This window comes from Podarcis vaucheri (genome assembly GCF_965113315.1).
Source record: "Podarcis vaucheri genome assembly, chromosome: 7".
Lineage (NCBI taxonomy): Eukaryota > Metazoa > Chordata > Lepidosauria > Squamata > Lacertidae > Podarcis > Podarcis vaucheri.
The window spans coordinates 39,144,383-39,161,780 of record NC_138765.1 but is presented as its reverse complement, the minus strand read 5'-3'; the positions used below and the strand labels follow the sequence as shown (position 1 = coordinate 39,161,780).

At 45.5% G+C, this 17,398-nt stretch overlaps 1 protein-coding gene across 1 annotated transcript; it reads right to left on the bottom strand.

Moving 5' to 3' along the window:
- Positions 1-779: 779 nt before the first annotated feature.
- CFDP1 (craniofacial development protein 1) lies at positions 780-17,335 on the bottom strand. Its single transcript, XM_082233520.1, has 7 exons — positions 17,184-17,335; positions 15,614-15,731; positions 14,829-15,060; positions 13,185-13,291; positions 9,372-9,473; positions 2,688-2,846; positions 780-1,505 (listed from the first exon to the last, which is right to left on the bottom strand). The coding sequence occupies exons 1-7, from the start codon at positions 17,236-17,238 to the stop codon at positions 1,415-1,417; spliced, it is 864 nt and encodes a 287-aa protein (XP_082089646.1). The 5' UTR covers positions 17,239-17,335; the 3' UTR covers positions 780-1,414.
- Positions 17,336-17,398: the final 63 nt, after the last annotated feature.

The following is a 17,398-nucleotide window of genomic DNA, read 5'->3' as shown; positions in this document are numbered from 1 at the left end:
TCAAATAGGAGGCAGTCCAGCAACTGTGCTGGTCCCAGATCATTTTAAGGCTTTAAAATGTAGAAATAAAAAATACCTTTGAACAACAGGAAGCAGATAGATAAAGGGGTACTGGAACAGCACAGCCCGACATCCAGTGCCAGCAGGGCTGCAGAATTCTGCGCCAGTTGTGGCCCTGGAAGCCTTTTTATTTCCTTCAATGGTGCTACCAGATTACAGATAAAAAGTTTTGCCTCCAGTTTCACTTGTAAAGAAAGTAAGTCTCCCAAAGTTGTGAGACTATTACATTTCTCTCTGTTGGTCCGACTAGGACCAGTCCACTGCCCCACCCACATGAAAGGGGCTGATGGGTCAAATTCAAGGCATGCTTGCACCTGCAGGATTGTACAATGCATCCCGAGTTCATGGTGCTGCCTCCTTATCTCTTCCCCAACTGCTTCCTCTATTTATTGGTTATGTTCTCTACAAGAACGTGGACTTTAGACACACACACACACACGCGCCAGTTCCCAATGCTGATCAACGTTCACCTGAGTTCCAGGTGGTCTCCAAGTGAATCCCCATAGGGGATTATGGGGAGAAAAAGCACCAAATGATGCACCAGGTCCTGCTCCTCATGTTGAAGACAGCTTACAGCTTTCCACATGCATTTTCCTAGCACATAGGATCAAGGTTGTGAGAACGGGTTTGGACTCTGTCCGAGCAGCCAGCCTTTGCTTTGATAAAAGGAGTTGTCTTAAGGTTCCCTGCCAATGGATGAAGAATGACACACCCGACAATAAAGTTTTTACGCTTTATTCAAAGGAACAAAGGGATGCCGACTTTCCTCACATGCACGCTGCTGTTCCTCCGATGTTCGTGCAGAGCATGACAGAGGACTTGCTTTTTTAAAAAAAATCCTGGTGAAAGTGTTTACCAAAAAACGAGAGCGGAGATCCCACAGGGAGAAGAGGAAGTGTCTTCAGAAAGTGGGTTAATGGGCCTAATGCAGACACAATGCATGAGTGCATTGTGTCCTTGGGAAGAAAAGCCCTCCAGCTGCACGGAGGTGCTCTGTGAGTCTGCAGCCCTTGGGAGACCCATGGAGCTGATGCCCCAGGGAAGTGGTGCCCAGGCAGCGGGCATGAGCAGGCTACTGCCACAGCATAAAGATTGCTTTGCCCCTCCTAACCACCAGGAGCAGGGAGATCTGGAAAACCTCCACCACAGCTGCTGACAAGCGCCCAGCAGAACCACTCTGGTGTCTCCTGCACACAGCAGCCCTTTGGCAGGCAAATCACCTGCCACAGCGACCTCCATTCACCTATTCACTAGTGTGGTGAAAAAGAAAATCCATATAGGTAACTCTATGAGTTGCTGCCTTCTGAGGCTAGCCAGATCAGAGGCATGATTCGGACTGGGCTCTGCAGCAGTCTCAAGGTTTCATGTTGCTCAGGCGTATGTCTCGCTCATGCTCAAACTGCCGGTGGTCAACCCTCTCCAGAAACGCTTTCCTCTCCAAGTACCTGCAGAGAAGGAGGCAGTGGGTTAGCTCCAGAGACACCAAAACACAAGCCAGTCTGGCCTCCAGTTTGACGCCAGGAAATAAACTACGGAAAGACCCTGTTGCTGCTGCCCTTGCAGGGGCTTCACTGCCTCAAGTGCCACCTTGCTTTTTCAGCCCCAGGCAGTCATTGTTGCACAAGGCTCCCCTGGCAGATGGTGGGCACTGGTGCTCCCATGTCGCCAGTAAGTTCTTGCAGCCTGTTCCATGTGCAACATGTCTTGGGCAACAACTTTGCACATGGATTTAAGAGAGTGGGAAAGATTAAGAATCAGGCAGAGCTAAAGTCCTTCACTTGACTTTCCTTCCCCAACAAAATAACCCAAATTGTCCAACTAATTGCAAGCTATAAATAATTTCCAATAATGACACTGGAGACAAGCACGAATGAAATCAAGTGCATTTTTGTGGAACCTTCAGTTGTGCCTCATCAACCCCTTGCCATAACTCAGTGGGGCAGCACAAGGCCACCTATCTCTCCTTCCGCAAACACCCCACGGCTCTCACATGGCCTGTCCTACATACTGCCAGGCACACAGATCAAAACCAAAGGGGCATTTCCTGTGGGGCCTGCCCTACATAACACCATAATGAGAAGCAGCTGAAGAATCTCTCTCTCTCTCTCTCTCTCCCTCTCTCTGTGTAGATCCTCCTCATCTCTTGCAAAACCAGGCCAGGCCAGAACAAGAGTGTTCTGGTTTCACAAACTTGGAGCTCACTGCAGATACACTGGTGGTGAGATGTGTGTGGAATACACTGGGGTGCCCCGGGATCTATTATTGGTACATTCCTGGGCGATCTGCATTAGCTCAGCAAGGGTTTCTAATTCCCAATTTAACTGCATTATAGGTCTCTCTATTCCAGTCCTATAAAATATTACTGTGTGTTGTTCCACTGGCCAGTTTCCAGGCTCTGCCTGGTGGACCTTAAACTTCCAGCAAAAACACACAGTTGATACCAGCTTAAAAACTGCCCACCCCTGATGTCACAGGGACAGGCAGTGCCAGACCAAAGGGACAGCTGGGAATCTGCTCCCTGCTTGAAGTATTTATCTGAAGCTTCAAGGTTTGTGTAAAGAACCACAAATGTCAAAACCCTGGAAAAGATATGCTGCTATGCCTGCTGGAGGATGCTGCCCTCTTACCCATCTTTCCCTCGGTTGTGGATGGCCAGCTCCTCCCCGATGCCCTCCTCTTCTTTGAAGGTCTCCCAGTCTAGCTTGGATTTCTCCAGGGTGCTGAGCTTCTGCTTTTTGGTGCCTATCTTCCCCAGGAGGCTGTTCATGCCACTCGGCCGCTTCACTCTGGCAGAGACAAGAAGGCAGGTTACAAGGGAGGTTCAAGGAAATCCCAGCAAAACAAGGCAGACGAGCCCAAGTGGGGGATGCAGAGCTCCTCCAGAGTCCAGCAACCTGGCAGCTCTTCCCCTTGCAGGTGAAAATTCCTACAGGTGGGCCCAAGCCGTCATTATCTGCAGTAGCTCAGCAGTTTAGGGAATGAGCTGTGGTTCAACTCTCTTTTCTGCCACCAATGCACTCTCTACCAGTCTTCACAACCTGGTGTCCTCCGGATGTTTTGAACCACACCTCCCATCAGAGCTGCTGGCAGGGGCTGATGGGAGTCATAGCCTAAGACATGAAGAGTGAATCAGGCTGGTGACTTCCCAATATGGAGATATAATACCAGTCTACTTAAAGGGCTGTTGTTAAGGGTTACTGGAGAATATATGCAAAACCATCTGAACATGCTAAAGTACACTATAAAGTCTTAAGTATTATGGTCACTACTTCTAAGTCCCTTGGAGAAGAGGAAGATGGCTGAAGGCATCTGCACAGCATCTTTTGAGAACCTAACACTTGATGGATGCATCCAGACAATTATACACTGGACTTGTTCAGGTCATAGAGCCTGAAGTCCTCCTCTCAGTTACAGCATTAGGAAACCCCAGTGTATGTCGGAGTACATGTTAGGTCACTGGAGTCTCTAGCCCAGTGCTACCTACAGCTCTACCCAACCGCAGCTCCCCAGGGTCTTGTCTATTCCCCACGTGTGTGGGGATGTATGATAGGTGAGAGCACCCTTTAATCCATGAGCTTGGGAAGGCCTTCCCCTGGCCCTCCTAGGTTGCTACTCTGGTGTCTTATATCAATTGTTTGTGGATTTCTTTACAGCATTTTACTGTACTCTACTGTATAGTCTGTTAATTTCAATATGCTGCTCATAGCTTTGGGCCAAAAAACAGCACATAAATAAAATGTAGCCACAACAACCACCCCACAAACAAGGCTCCTATTTGCTTCCTTTTACAAATGGAGCACAGAGAGAAGAATAATCCATAGCACAAAGAGGCTTCACCATCCAAAAGTCCATCTAGCTCTTGAACCAAAGTGCCTCCCATGGTCCATTCTGATAAAACTATTGCCACATATATGCACTTATGATAACAATGTCAAAAGTCTGCCTGCAGCTAACAAAACTTTTTACTTTTTCCTCTCCAACTTTCCACAAGGAAGTGAGTCACGAGGTTATTAAGTGCCCACAGGTGCACAGTCAGCTTGCCTTGCCAACACACAACTTTGGAGTGCCGTGGGAAGGCTTTACAAAAAATGCAGAACGTCTGAACACTGATTATTGGGCCTCCCTTTCCTTTGCTCCGAGCACCACCAAAGCAGAATCCTCCACTGCTTCTCAAATGTCACTGGAGTTTCTGAAGCCAGTTCTTTGGACAGCAGAAGTCTCCTAATGAATGAGGCCCAGTCCTGGAAAAGAGTCTACATCACAGCCATCTGCCCAGTGGGAAATTCTAGCCCTTAAGTAACGAAACAGCATGGCCCTCCAACTCCCAGGGTGTGCAGGAAACGCCACGCGGCCTTAATGGGGCCTCTGCAGATCTGTCACTGCAGACGTGGAAACGGTATTGCAAACTCCCATGAACCCCGTCAGCAGAGTCTGTAGCTTGCAGTTTATTTGCATTCCTGGGATAACTTCATTTCTGCCAATCAGGGGCCATTCTGAGAAGTCAGAGCGGAAACGACTTGCATTCTAAGGCCGAGGGGAAAGAACCATGGACGGCTAAGGCCAGCATTCAGGATATTTTACTGGAAAACAATGAGTCAGAGGAAAACAGTTTCCATCCCTTTTGTTTTCAAGATTCTGTCCAAATTCAGGGCCTCAAGGTGTACAACAATACACTCTCACTCTTTCTGCACTCCTTGCTGCCTGTGTAGCTAGTGCAAAATTTGAAACACAATCCAGATGTCTCTGTTCAGTTCAACAGCCAGGCTAAATGCTTGCTTGTAACAAGGGTGGCTGACCTGTAGCCTTTCTTGCTTGTAACCTGTGGCCTTTCAGGTGTGGGCAGAGTCAGCCCTAGTCAGATGGCAGGGGTGATGATGGGAGAAGGAGTCCAGAAATATATGAAAGGCCATAGGTCAGCCACCCCTAGTTTGCAACGTTTTTAATTTCACCACTTCTCCCAGCTCCTCAGATGAGCACCCCTGTCTCTCCCCATTTTCTTTATTATCCTCCGCACAATCCTGTGTGATTAGGTGTGCTGAGAAAAGGTATGAGAAGCCCGAGGACAGCCAGTCTCCCAGAAAGAGGTCTCTGGCACTTGCGAGATGGGAAACGTGCCCTGCCTGGAAAACAAGCCCAATGAGTGACCTGCCCAAGGTAACACGAGAAGCCCTTTCTCATGAGCAGCACAGCAACTATCATCAGGATCTCACTCTCATCCTCTGCCAAACAGCTGCTGTTTAAGACCATGGCTAGTCATTGGACTTTCACAGCTGAGATAATAAGTTTAGAACAACATCTGAAGGGCCTGGTTGCTGAAAGAGGACACTTTTCTGGTCCAGCGTACAGCACAGGGCTCCAACTTTTACTGAGACTGGCTGGTTCCCGAATCCAAGTCCCTTGTCGCTCTCCCTGCACGCCCCCCCCCAAAAGTTCTCAACCAAGCCAGCGTTGCTCTTTTCAAAGTGCACCGCTGTGCTTCAGGGCAAAACGCCTGCCGTTACAGGAGCCATATTTTGTTCCAAGGCACATTTTTCAGAGCCGCTCCAAGCTCCCCTTTTGGCTGGTGCCTGCAGAATTGGTGCTCTGCAGCTGTGCTCCCTCCCAGCCTCCACAAAGCACAGAGCAGCTAAATGAAGGACAGATGCTCCCTGCCTGGCCCCTCCCCCTCCAGGCCTGGCCCAATCAGCTCCCTCCTAATGGCTACGCCTTGCCCGGGTCTGGCGTGGAATCGACACGCAGCATCACAGCAGAAGGGTCTAAATCCCTGGGATTGCAGGGAGAGTGGGGGAGTGCTAATCCAGAGAAAGAGCACTGCTTCCACCAAAAACAGCAGAAAGAAGCATCCATGTCTCAAACCACAGGAAATGGCTTCCACAGCTGGCCGCTCAGGAACAGGGGTGTGCTTCCAGCCATATCCCTTCCAAAGAAGGGCAGCAAATGAGACCAAGCAGCGCCACGCACACAGGAGCAAAGTGCTGGCCCAAAGGTCTAGCACTCAGGCTTTTGGTTGAGACTCCAGGTCTCCACTCCATTTAATGGCATTTCTAGCTGCTAGCAGACAGTGTTTTGAAAGGGCTGCAGTCTTCTCAGCAAGAGGCCTCCTCTTGACGTGAGCTCTCAGGGTGATGCAGCAGGCTAATAGGAACTACAGCACAGCACACAGAGAGCAAAGAAGAAGGTGATTTGTCTGGAAAGCAGCCTGCTCAAACTGGCTGTGGGACTTTTGGAGCAGCTGGCCTCTGAAGTGCTGTTAGAGCTCTTGGAGGGACATGCAGAGGAATGAGGCCTCTTCTAGCCTGACAAAGAGTTTTCTAATTGCTATTAAATCTGTAGACGAAATGACATCACCTGGACAGTAACTGATTTCATGGCTCAGAGTGGTTCTGCGCCCCCTGGTGGCTGTGATCCATTAAAAAAATATCTCTCCACACCAAAAACCTGAAGCTTCCCGCTCCATGGGTGCTGAAGAGGACTCTCTTGCAAACAAACAGGGACCACACTTTGATCTCACCACATGCCTTAGTGCCAAAAGATAATATTTCAAATTGCTCCAAAATTAAGTCTATAAACATGATGATATCCCTGTGACAGAAGGTTTTGGGGCAGACACCCCCAGGGATGATGGAAGCTGCAGCCCAGCCACAGATTCTGCACCTCTTTTCTACTGCCCCCCTGCCACCAGGAAAGAAAGCAGCAGTTCAGCAGAATTAACACAGGCATTGAAAGTGGATGTTGACAGCAGGAAATGTGGCCATCTTTTCATGGAGCCAGACGCAGCCCAGCCCCTGAAGGATACAATCCCAACCCAGGCTGTTTCCTGAAGAGCTTTCTGCTCTGAGACAGACGGCAGCATCAGCATATATACAGGAGAAATCAAGAGGCTTCTCCAGCTACAGCAGAAGGCTTCGATTACCCCATGACCTCTTTAGGTGATCCAATATAATTCTTGGAGTGGTTCCTGAATTCTCAGCACAAAGCAGGGTGAAGACCAAAAGAGATACATAAACCAAAGCTTCAAGGGAGCTCCTGGAAGCAAAGATGCATGTCTTTACCTCTCAAATGCTAGAAAGGAATGCATCTTGTAACAGGCCACTGATCTGATGCACTGATTCAACTTATGTAAGACTGACCCTTCAATCCAGTCCATGCTTAAGGAAAAGGAAGCTGCCCAACTTGCTTTAATGTTGAATTTCACCTGCTGACAATTCACAGCAACCTGGGAGGTGACAAGAGGCCACAGAGGTCACAAACTCAGGGCTGTCATTTTGGAAAACACCAAGATGAGAGTGAGAGACCAAGGCTGCTATTAGCAGCAAGCAACTCTATAATAAGCCCAAACAGAAAGGCCAGGCTCTAACAATATTGCTACCGGAGCTGTTTTCTCATAGCCTCTGCTGTGATTAGCACACTGAATTTGGGTTACAAAAGCAGGGAAATCTAGACTGAAAATGGAACCTTTGTTCCCAAAGTGGAGTCACTGTGCGCTGGCTAATGCAGCTTGAATGGTGGGAACAATCAGACCTGCCAGGATTACAGCATGGCAGGGAGAGGGGGCAGGTGGAACTTTCCCAACCCACAACCAAACTCCTTCATCTTAAAACCCAACATCTGAGAACATTTCATTTAACTATTAGCAAGGAATCCTTCACACTGTGTAGCAGCAGGTCCACAGTGCAGGTGCGATTCAACTATTACGCAGCAATGGAACTGAAGAGCTATCAGCTCCATCAAGACCCTTGCCTGGAGTTATGTGCAGGCTTTAGCAGGACAGGAATTTGGCGCCCAGATGCCTGCATCCATAAACCAAACTTTACATGGCTTTCAGTTGTTCTATATGTATTGTTAATATTTGCGTTGCAAAAACCACCCTGGGATCTTAAGTGATGGAAGGCTAGTTTAGAAATGGGGTAAATGCTCATTGATATGGGAGTCCAGTGGCATGCAATGCTCAAATCTGCTCTTTACAGGTTGTTCTAAGTTAAGTTGATTGTTTGATGTCAACTGGCCTTATTACAGCACAAGCTTAAGCTTCTCTACTCAGAAGTAGAGTTGTGCTTGGAATACAGCCGAAGTCCAGTGATCCCAAAGGGTCTGCTCAGAGTAAAACTTATAACCTTAGGTGTCAAACACTGTCTTCAGTCTTGGGGTCAATGCATAACTTTATAACACTTATTTTACAACTGTTTTATGGTTGAGAATGTTTATACTGAATGGCATATTGTGTTATTAAATAAATTATTACATTTCTGCTTCAACCTGCAAATGACATTGCTTTAATGGCATGCCCACTTTATTGGGGGGGTGAGCATCCCATCTTGCCTATCATCCAGCTTGAAGGAGAGTTCTGCAGAATTCAAAAGTTTGCTCAACATCCTACCATTTAAAATATTTTTATATCACCCTTCATCCCTGCAGCTATCATGGTTGATATACAGAGAGCATGACCAGCTAATCATACCAAAACAAAATACAGTAATACACACAAACCCAGAACAATGAGAGTATATTTCAAAATAATAAAAACAATAGAGAACTTGAAGACATTTTGAGTGATTTGGGTTGGTCCTAATAAAATTGTCCTACTGTGGATTTTATACTCCTCACCACCACAATGGAATAACATGGCTATTTATGCTTTTTGTATGTCTGGTTCTACCATCACAACTTCTTGCCAAGTACTCACACTCCATTTGTATGGTTACTGTTTATTAAGACCAGGAAGCACTTTCTGCAATGGCCTCAAATTGTCAAGCTTGCAACTTCAGCTTGAAAGACAGGATACAAGAGAGAAGGGCAGAAACAATGCACTTCAGCTCAAGAGGGAAGTAGCCAGAATATTGTGTGCAGCCATAGAACCTCTTCAGGGGCCACTTGTCCTCTCAAGGAGAATGGCAGCAGACCTCAGGTTCCTTCATGGATGAGAGCTCACTGTGATTTGAATGTGAAACCTCCTTCCTCCCCTGGCAAGAATGCGCTAGCTCAGGGCTTCCCAAACTTGGGTCTCCAGCTGTTTTTAGACTCTCATCACTCTAGCTAGCAGGACCAGTAGTCAGGGATGATGAGAATTGTAGTCCCAAAACAGCTACAGACCCAACTTTGGGAAACCCTGCCTAGATCATTCATTCATTTACTTCCCCCGAGGGTGACTCAAGCAAGGGAAAGTCTCACAAGTAGAATCCAAGCAACTCATTGATGAGTACAGAGGTCCCAAGAACCTGCCGACACCAAAGATGCAAGCATTACAATCTCCCAGCAGAATTATAATGTCCACAGAAGCTTTGGAGCTGTAGGACCAGGCGGCTAGGGCTTACCCAGAAACAGTAGGCGAGGATGCTGGGACGACAGTCTTCTGCTCTTGCTGCTTGAGAAAGAACCGGGCTTCTTCAGACGTAGCATCGACTTCCTTTGTGACCCTGCCACAAGGAGAGGGAAGAATACCAAAGCCATATGTTAAAGCTGGAAGTTTCTGCAGAGCAGAAACTATAGAGGCAGCTGGTGGCCATAATGTTGTGAGAGGCGGTGTGGTGTTACAGACAATGACTACAGAGACCTGGGTTCAAGTTCTTGGTATGCCATGAAGTTCACTGGGTGACTCTTCTCAACAGCTCAGCTTTGAAGATGCACAGCCCTCTTAAAACATTTCTTCTCAGCTAAGAAACAGACAACCACCAAGCATCGAACTTCTAGAGGCATAGTGAAAAAGACCATAGGAATGAAAGAATTATCCTGCTAAGTAAGGCAAAAAGGCCTAGCACTTTCTTTTCAATAGTGGCAAGTCAGATGCCTCGAGGAGCTAATCTTTCCCACAAGCAGAGCACGATTGTGGTATCCACCCAGTTCATCCACAGCATCTGGTTACTGGCCAGTGAACATACCAACGTTAGCTGTCACAGCTAACAGACTAATTCATATACAGCTTTTTCATATTAATTCCAAAAGTCATTCATAAATTTAATTCCTACCAAGAAAATGTCCAGGGAAAAAATACAAGCCAAATAATCCATCCTCAGATATGCTATCTAACCCATTTTTATGCAGTCATTTTTTCCTTCATCCATGACAGTGTAGTTTCTTCAGTTCAAAATCTATTGCTTTGGCATCCTCAACAGACACCATCTTCAAAAAGTTTGGAGGAGAATCTACAATATCCCTAGAACGATGGTTTTTGTGGCGTTGCTGAAGTGATCATCTACTTAGGAAGTTCTGTTCAACATTTAATCGAAATCTACCTTCCTGTTATTTAAACCTGTTACTTCCTGGAGTATCCTCAGTGGACCTGGCGAACAATGATTCCCTTCCTTCCTAAACACATGAAGTGTCAACATACTCCCTCCCTGTGGCCTCTTCATTAGGGTAAACATGAACAGTTCCTTCAAGTTTCTTCCAAATATAATGTGCTTTCAAGGTATCTTATCTTCTTCGGAATATTCTTCAGTCTGTCAATATCTTTCTTGAATTACAGGCTCAGGTAATCTATGCGTAATGCAAGTCTCATCAGTAACAGTACTACTTGCCAAGCCCTGAAACAGTGTGTCTTAAGAAAACTGAGATTCCATTTGCCCTTTAAACCAAAGCATCAGGCTACTGATTCATACTGAACTGGCTATTTACTAAAGCCTCCCGGGACCAAGTACTCCCCATCTAGCCAACCCCTCCACAGGTAACCACTGTGCAATAAGGATCCCAACAAAACACTACAAGCAATACCAAGTCCTGGCTGCTCATTTATAAGGTCACTGACAATTAAATGGCATCTGTTTCCAGTTCCAATTTATTACACTTACTGTGTCTAAGGGAGTAATTGTTACAGCAAATATAAATTAAGATCAGTTGGGAGCTGTGTTTTTTCTTTTTGGGACTGACGATAGAGGTCTTGCAGAATGGCCAAGGTTTGGATAAAAATCCAATCAGCACTCGTACGCTAAGAATAACAGGTTGCATTTGGTTTTTGATTGTTCATAAATGGAATATGTAGTAACTATAGGGTATATTTGCATAATTCTGGTTTGCAACAGGAGGAACACTCTTATTTATAAACTGCAACTTGGCAGCATCCCTGATAGGAGTCCAAGATTTTTCCCCGTGGAATCAGGACAGAACATATAAACTAGATAAAGACTAGTCAAAATGAACAATTACCAGTACATGCAGGTCCTGCTATTGGGACACATGTTATTCAAAATCTCAGTTAACCAATCACAAAGAATTATACCCTAATGGCTGGTTCAGATATCCAGACAGTGGGAGTTTGCTCAGTTGCATACTTGTTTGTGTTTTGCTGGTCATGGGCAGCCATTTTGGGAAGAAAACACAGGGAGGGAGAGATCAGACTAATCAGTTTTTCCTTTGTTTGGCTTTTGCAGATTGGAAGCCACTTCAGGCACAAACTATGGGGGGAGGAAGGGCAAAAGAGAACAGAAAAATCACACATTATAAATGTTTCCATAGGAAGTAATGGAAATCATCAGCTTCTTATGCAAATGCACGCTTAAGGAACAATTTCCTATGAACCTATTGTGTTCAGAAAGCGGGACCTGTGTGTACCCTGTCATATGGTTATTTTATGTCTGTATGGTGCAATGCCTCTGAATATCACATGCTGGGAAGAAACATCAGAGAAGACCTACTGCCTTTAAAACCGGCTTTTTCCCTTCCACAAGGCATTTGGCTGGCCACTGTGGGAAGCAGAATGCTGGACTGGATGAGCCCTTGGTTTGATCTGGAAAACTCTTCTGCTCACCTCCTTTCTCTAATGAGATACGAAAGTCTCTGGCATTTTCCAGGCAGGCTTAAGCAAAGGGTGAGGTACTTTGGAACCTCCATAATTTCTCATGTCAGAGCAGACATCTAGAATATTGGCTGTTGATGAGACTGTCTCATTGCTTTCAGATTTTCTTTCTGGTCATTAATTACAGTCGAGAGTCTGATAGATTAATTCCTATGCAAAACAACTGGTTCAATTACTGCACACTCTTTCAATTTACATCAGTGCAGGGGCTTATAACACATTTAGTGCTATCTGTGTCAGGATGAGAAATTATTGTTCGCTTTTGCTGAGAAGACTTTCTCTTTAGATATTTCAGTGGTTAATGTGGGGAGGGGGGTGTCTAGACCACTTTTATATCAATGCAGGAAAAAGTCCAGACAAGCAATGGGAATTTTGAAGCATGAAACAGAAGCAAGGTTCTGTTGTTGTGCAGCAGCTCCTGTTGACAAGGCAGAGTTAATTTTTATCCAGTTCCTGGCCCTGGGTCAATGTTATATCACTAGGTAATTGCTGTGGGCCTGAATATATGAAGACTTGTCTCCTCTTATATGAACCTGCCAACACACTCTAGTCCATGGGCAGGCAAACTAAGGCCCGGGGGCTGGATCCGGCCCAATCGCCTTCTAAATCCAGCTGGCGGATGGTCCGGGAATCAGTGTGTTTTTACACGAGTAGAATGTGTCCTTTTATTTAAAATGCATCTCTAGGTTATTTGTGGGGCATGCCTGGTGTTTTTACATGAGTAGAATGTGTGCTCTTATTTAAAATGCATTTCTGGGTTATTTGTGGGGCATAGGAATTGGTTCATCTTTTTTTTCTTTTCAAAATATAGTCGGGCCCCCCACAAGGCCTGAGGGACAGTGCTGAAAAAGTTTCAGCCCCCTGCTGAAAAAGTTTGCTGACCCCTGCTCTAGTCGTTAGATGGTTTAGAAATACAACCCAGGGTCCCTTCTAACACACAATATCTGCATACAGGGGTCAAGAGCTTTTTGCCAGTGGTGTCCCTACTGTGAAATTCTCTGCCCCCTCAACCTTTCATAACCCATTGGGGACAGCACTGTTCAGCCTTGTGTTTGGAGGACGTCTAGTGGTCCTGTCTTATCCACCCATTATGTTGCTGTTTTGATGCCTTTTTTTTTTTTTAGTTTTTCTGTTCTACTGAAACCTAAATCTTCATGTGAATGTTGCTAAGATGCTTTGGGGACCCTATAGTGGGACAGAAATAAGGATATGCATATTTTAATAAAATACTGTTGATATTTTCAGACACAGTTGAGGCAAACAGTTAAATGCAATTGCTCAAAAAGGACCAGGGATATGGCTCATTGTGGCTAGAAAGGCAAGAGGCCAAACTCACCTCACCTCTTCACCTGCAAAGTCAAAGACTTTGGTGATGGCAACTTTGCTCTTCTTAGATCCCTCTACCACCTCCTGAGGTTTGCATGAATTCTTCTCTTCAGCTGGCTAGCCAAAAAAATTATGAGAAACCACATTTGTCAAACATCAGAGCCAGCCCAAATTCTCTTTCACGTTCATTAAAGTTCAGATGTTCTAGATTTGCAATGCCATGCCCAATACCAACAGTAGCTTCTCTGCCATCAGCTTCCACTTCCATTCAAACTTTACTCCTATCTAATCTTGATTTTCCAATGACAATTCACTTCCCCTGGTAATTCAAGCATGAAAACAAGTGTGATCTGGAACCCCAAGTTTTGCAACACAACTGTCAGGTGTGGAGAGTCCTTCTCTCCCTTCAGTAGCTTCACAGATAAGAATTAACAAGCAGTTGATAGATTTATAGTCCTTTTATTATAGCATCATGTTGTAAGCACAAATACACAGCTCTCCGCAAGGAGGGCAGTTGGCTAGTCTAATCCTCCTTCTGACTTCTGCAGCATTTTAGGTGCCAACGGAAAGCTCCTCCTTTCCTCTGACTCCTTTGCTCTCTGATACATTCAGACCTCCAAGTCTGTGGTGAGGGGGTCCCCCTCACACACTCTCAAGTGACGTCTCAACTAGCTTCCCTCTCCCTTCTGGTTCTGTTGTCATTATCTCATAACTGGGTAACTCCTCCCTAAACTGTTCAGCTGTCTCTCTCTCTCTGCTTACGAACATGCTGTGGATGAGCGGGGGGTGGGGGAATTCTTCCCCCTCTCCATCGGAGAGAAGCTGGTCTGCCATAGAATGCATTCCCCAGTCCTCGTCTTCAGGCCATTCCCTGACATCAACAAATCTCATGCCTAGATGTTATGGGTTCAACTACTTCCTGCTTAAAGTCATGAAAAAGAACAACAGGCCTCTTCATCCCAAGATCTCAAACCTCAAATGAACTATCCTTTGAAACTTTTAAAGACCTGATTAATATAATGCCATTTATGCAAGGGTACTCTGAAGACTTTTCTAAGTTGCAAATAATGGCATTCATGGCACCATTTGTAAATTTCTTTCCAGGCAAAACTGGTATTGATCTACCTTAACTACCTTCCTCCATCTCTCTCTCTCCTCCCATTTCTTACAGTAATCTCTATACAGTGGTATGTACCTGGGTTTAAGAACAGCCTGTTTACAAACTATTCGGTTTACGAACTCTGCAAAACCAGAAGTAGTGTCCCGGTTTGCGAAGTTTACCTCGGTCTAAGAATGGAATCCAAACGGTGGAAGGGTACCAGCGGTGGGAGGCCTCATTCGAGAAAGCACGCTCGGTTTAAGAATGGTTTTGGTTTAAGAACAGACATCCGGAATGGATTAAGTTCATAAACCCAGATACCACTGTAACATCATCAATCTGATCTACTTTCTTGGAAGAGCAAACCAGGATAGTCAGAAAGAATCAACAACGACCACCCCTGAATGGACATTTGTGTGGAATCTCCCTTGCTCTGGACGTCTTTGATCAGTTGAAAACCCAAATGTCTTGCAGACATTAATTATCAAAGGCAATATACTACCCCTATTGTGCCCTCTCCAAAGTGCAATGCCTGAATGACACATGCCCTCTCACCTTGTCTTTCTGTGTGCAGCCAGATGCCTGAACTGCAGGAGGTGCTTTTGGTTTCTGGCCCACATCACTGAGGAAACTGGCCCACAAAGCATCCTCTTTTTGTCTTTTATCACTTTCTTTCATGTGTGGATTGCTTTCTGCCGACTCGCCATCCTCACTGTCGCTTTCATCATCCTTTGATGCCTCTCCTCCACCTGGTTCTAAGAAGAGGCCACATCCTTTGTTCCTTTTCCTAGGAATGAATGTCACCAAACCATACTCACGTTAGCAAATGATTTACATCCACTGCCTACATTATACTTTTGCGGTAGTGATCTTTTAAAAGCCCAGTAGTTGCAATGTGGAATCATGAGTTAAGACTGAAAGCTTGATAAATGACAGTATGTCAGTATCCCATGCACCACTGCAACCCCTACAATGAAAAAAAAAACAAGAATGGAGACACGAATGTGAAAAACTCAGTCAAGGTATAATTAGCCATTTTAATGGCTACTATCTCAGATAAAGAAGAAAACCTAGGCAGATATGAAAGAGAAAACTGGGGGAATTCTCAGCCAGCTCCTTGCTGAACCGGCTGAGAACTGTTGCTGAGCTGGCTGTGTTACTGATAGTTTCCCTCTTCCACTGTCATCACTCTCTAAGGATCCACCTATTCTGAAGGCATGATTCTTGACCTGAGCTATTTCTTCATAAGCAGAACCAAATATGTACATTCCTAGAGCCAGCCACAGGGTTCTTAATCTGCTCACTCACTTCCATTGACATCAAATGAAGCTGGTGCCTACCGACATGTGATCTCCTTGGAATTCTTCTTGCATTTTTCCCTGTGTGATGGCTTCTCCTCCTCCTCCTCCTCCTCTTCCTTAACCAATTCATTTACATCATCTTCACTGTACTCTTCACCTGTTATCAACACAGCTTTAGTTATCAAAACTAATCATTTGAACAGATTTTGTGCCTGCAGCAATAGTTAGGCTGGGATTGCATGTTATATGGGGAAAGGGTCCTATGGGATTGCAGTTGGGCAGTATTCTGTACTACAGTGGTCCTTCTGGGCCACCCAACTCTTATCATTCAATATTCCACTCCTGCCCATGGTCTTGCATTCCTTTATGTCAACTTCATAAAGAAACCATTCCTTATTATTCTAATGTAAAATCCTAGATATTCTTTTTCTAAATTAAAATTGGAGGTACACTGCACTCTTACACATCAAAAGGTTTATGTCTCACCCTTAGAGAAGCTACTGCCTGCATATTTGTTGAGTGTGTTTGATTGGAATAAATCAAGTCCAGAGTAGGATTCTAAGCCTTTGAATCAAACATGACCAAAAGGATTGTGATATTATTATTTATATTTATTAGCTGTCTTTTCAGAAAAACTAAACATAATAATATCACACAGCAACCTAACAAAAATGAACTTCAAAAACATTTTTGTTATTAGCCTTATAGTGCGATGTCACTTTAATACTGTTACCAAAAAAAGGTAACTTTTTTTTAAATGGTGAAAGCTCCCTGCAAGGAGAAAAACAGCACATCAGCAAGAAACACTCTGTGGTCCTAGCTTTCTACTTACAAAGGGTTTTTCTCACTGGAAAACCAGTGTGGTGGTTAGTGTTGGAATAGCAAAAGCACATCAGAATGCAAGTAGATAAATAGGTATCGCTCCAGCGGGAAGGTAAACGGCGTTTCCATGAGCAGCTCTGGTTCGCCAGAAGCGGCTTAGTCATGCTGGCCACATGACCCGGAAGCTGTACGCCGGCTCCCTCGGCCAGTAAAGCGAGATGAGCGCCGCAACCCCAGAGTTGGCCACGGCTGGACCTAATGGTCAGGGGTCCCTTTACCTTTTAAGACCTGATAGATCAGGATTCAAATCCTCGCTTAACCATGAGGCTCACAAGTGGCGACCTTGTGTCAGTCACTGCCTCTCAGGCTAAACTACTTCGCAGGGTTGTTGTGGGGCTTAAATAAGGAGGGAGAAAATATCACCACCCTGAGCTCCTTGGAGAAAAAAGTGGGATATAAAGGCAATAAAATAATAACAACAAATAAAAATAAAATAAAAACGACAACAATAAGAGAGCACTGAAACGTTGATTTCTCTCCTCCATTTGTAGCCTGAAGTGGTCCAGCCCATTCCACCCCCTTCAAACTCCGTCCACCTCATTCAACAGCTCAACTTGCTGAGCCGGGGCTGCTGTCACGTGATGAACACAACGTGTAGCCCGGATGTAAGAGGCGTTCTGCGCGTAGGAACCCCAGTCCGAAGCCCTCCCAGGCATTCTCTTTTTGGGGGGAGGGACCGAGCACCCGGGCCCGGTCCTCTCCTGAGCGCGGGGACCGGGCCGCCCACCTGAGGGTAGGTAATCTTCATCCTCCTCCGACGAATATTCCTCCGAGTCCGACATGGCTCTTCGGCGAAGCTCAAGCGCTCCCTCAGTAAAGGGCAGGAAGTACTTCTTCTACCATAGAACACATCCGGTTTCCTGAGCAAGAGTGCCTCACTATATGAACCCTAGAGATAACCAAGTGTAGAGTGACACAACGCTTAGATTTTACTTTTTTAAT

Excerpts from the sequence above, each read along its gene's own strand:
- CFDP1 (XM_082233520.1), bottom strand. The coding sequence starts at position 17,238 with ATGTCGGACTCGGAGGAATATTCGTCGGAGGAGGATGAAGATTACCTA. Across the intron at positions 13,292-14,828 it reads GCTGCACACAGAAAGACAAG|CCAGCTGAAGAGAAGAATTC; the intron begins GTGAGAGGGCAT and ends TTTTTTGGCTAG. Across the intron at positions 1,506-2,687 it reads CACAACCGAGGGAAAGATGG|GTACTTGGAGAGGAAAGCGT; the intron begins GTAAGAGGGCAG and ends CCTTCTCTGCAG.